Genomic DNA, 2,739 nt, shown 5'->3' with positions numbered 1-2,739 from the left:
TGACCGGAGCCACATTTCCTTTCATTCAGTAGGTACGATATCAATCTACAAATTGAATGAGTCATGAGCTGATACCGTTGCTAGTGGTCCGTTCATAACTGAGGAAAAGAACGTACTGCTGACCTCCAACAACAAGTGTTAGCAACTAATAATACAGGAGTAGTTTCTCCAGTGACGCAATTGTCGGTATTATACATTTCATACAACAACTAACAATAGTTTCTAGTGAAGCAATTGGCAGTATTATACATTTCATACAAAAAGGTATAGACAGTGACAGTTGAGTCTGAAGATCTTTTGTTTGTTGATCAAACGCCTAAAACAGCCGATTCGATGGGGAAGAGGAGCAATGCAGAACGGCCAAAGGAGCTTAATTTCTGAAGACCAGAGACTAATTACAATCTTTTCCGTGATTTTATTGGTTTTTAGGCACACTAAAACACTCGTCACCATCATCATCGTCGAGCACTCTAAGCTATGGAGAAAAATGGAAAGCAACAACATATACATGATTCATACGGAGAGCAAGCAGCACGTACATACAAGGCAAGACTGATCATCAGTTCATCACGGGAAAACTCTGAATTCCTCCCCAAAATCGGGACTGATCATCAGTTCATCACGGGAACTCCGAATTCGTCCCCGAAAATCGGGACGCTGTCGTTGTGAGTGATCGCCGTCACGTCCGGGGGAACACGCCGAGCATCTTGCCCCTGCCGAGGCACTCGGAGAGCTTCTTGGCTCCTTCCACCTCCGCGGCTAGGAGCCCCTGTAGAAACCCGCATGCGCCGGCGGCCACCATCTGCTTCCGGCATCGCCGGGACTGCGAGACGGCGAGAAGCACTGCCACGGGGAACCGCTTCTCGACGGCACGGAGAGCGGGGTCGAGCAGCTGGACCACGTTGACGATGCCCATCTCGTCCTTCTTGAACAGCTTCCGGTAGCTGCTGCTGGCGGCGACGAGCGCCGCCAGCGCCCTCGCGGCGGCGTCCCTCTCGGCCACGAGTTTGGCGTCCAGCATCCAAATGAGCCTCGGCATGGCGTCGCCGACCTCCTTCCTGGCCTTGCCGACGTTGCAGCACAGCTCGGCGAGCGCCATGGCCGCCTCCGTGCGGGTGACGGACCTCTCGCTGCCCAGCGCGGCCACGACGTGGCCCACGAAGCTGGCGGAGACGGCGATCTCGGCGATGTAGCGGAAGGACGCCATGTTGCGGAGGAGCCCGAACGCCGGCGCGAGGCCCGGCTCGTCGTTGTCGCCGCCGCGGCAGGAGGAGGACTCGAGGAAGTCCTTCACGCAGCCGAGCGCGCCTTCCTGGAAGGCCTCCACCTTGAGCCTCTGGCCTTCGTCACCGTCGCTCGCGGTCAGGTTCTGGAGGCACCCGAGGGCCAGCTCCTGCGCGCGCGGGGTGCCGAGGGAGACGAGCTGCACGAGAAAGGGCAGCGCGCCCTCGTCGCGGAACGACGGGAGGAGGTCGGGGAACGCGGCGAGGTTGCGGAGCACGCCGGCCGCGGCGGCCTGCGACGCTGGAGTGCCGGCGGCGCAGGCCGCGAGGAGCGCCGCCACGCCCCCGCGCGCGGCCACGGCCGCAGCCGCGTCACGTGACGACGCAGTGAGCGGCTCGAGCGCGACGCAGGCGTGCTCGGCGCTGGCGCCGCCGGACTCGAGCGCGCGGCAGAGGTGGGGAACCACGGTGGCGGACTCCTGGGCAAGGGACCGGCGGCAGGCCGCGTCCTTGGAGGAAGCGAAGGCGGCGATCAGGGAGACGGCCTTGTCGCGGGAGGCGGGGAGGAGGTCGACGGAGTCGAGCATGGCAGCGACGGCGGAGACGGCGGCCGCGGAGGAGGACGCCGGTACGGAGCCGACGGATTCGGCGAGCGAGTCGAGCGCCGCGGCGCGGGAGGTGGCGGAGCCGAGGCGGAGGCGGGGGAGGAGGCTTTCGGTGTCGGATCCACCGAGAGCGTCGGCGCCATCGGAGACGAGCAGGCGCGCGTCGGCGGCGAGCTGGGAGAGGGACGCTGCGGAGGAGGAGAGGAGCGAGACGGTGTGGAGGTGGCCGAGGGGAGGGCCGCCGGAGACGGAGAGGAGGGCGGAGAGCGCGGAGGCGAGGGGCGCGAGGAGCGGCGCGGAGGGAGGGAAGGCAGCGTGGGAGAGGGAGGCGGAGAGGGAGGAGAGGGAGGCGGAGATGGAGGGCCAGTGGCGGCGGAAGGCCGGCGAGGAGGCCGCGGCGGCGGGGAGCGAGGCCAGGAGTCGGAGGCACTCCGCGAGGGCGTCGCCTGACTCCGGCGGCGGTTGCATTTTCGTGAAAGGAGGTGGCGGGAGGGGAGGGGAGGAGAGGGAAATGGAGGGCGCGTGGACTGCGAAACTGCGCTGAATCTGCGCGCCACACCACAAAGGCCGCCGGGCCAACTACTCTATACTGCCACTAGGGCTGATTGTTAAGAATTGTTTCCTTTTCCCTATACGCGACATTTTGCAGTTACAGTTAGCATTTCTGCACTTTTTCCAGAACAAAAATTTGCCTAAATCATTATCAACATATTGACCGCCCGGGCCCATGGATGCGAGCAACCATATGGTAACACGTGCGGGGCATCCGCGTATATCGTTTGCCGTCCCGAGCTCCGACCTTCTTCTGCCTTCTGAGTTCTGACCCGAGCATCTTCGTTCTTCTACTGTACCTATATCCGTTCTAGCAATTGACTTTCTTTTGCGACCCCAATGTCAAATATATTTACACC

At 61.7% G+C, this 2,739-nt stretch overlaps 1 protein-coding gene across 1 annotated transcript; it reads right to left on the bottom strand.

Moving 5' to 3' along the window:
• Positions 1-329: 329 nt before the first annotated feature.
• On the bottom strand, positions 330-2,418 carry LOC100836369 (U-box domain-containing protein 11). Its single transcript, XM_014901918.2, has one exon. The coding sequence runs from the start codon at positions 2,294-2,296 to the stop codon at positions 680-682; it is 1,617 nt and encodes a 538-aa protein (XP_014757404.1). The 5' UTR covers positions 2,297-2,418; the 3' UTR covers positions 330-679.
• Between the last annotated feature and the right edge of the window lie 321 nt (positions 2,419-2,739).

Source organism: Brachypodium distachyon, chromosome 4 (genome assembly GCF_000005505.3).
Source record: "Brachypodium distachyon strain Bd21 chromosome 4, Brachypodium_distachyon_v3.0, whole genome shotgun sequence".
Classification (NCBI taxonomy): Eukaryota; Viridiplantae; Streptophyta; class Magnoliopsida; order Poales; family Poaceae; genus Brachypodium; species Brachypodium distachyon.
This window is presented reverse-complemented; position numbering and strand designations above follow the sequence as displayed.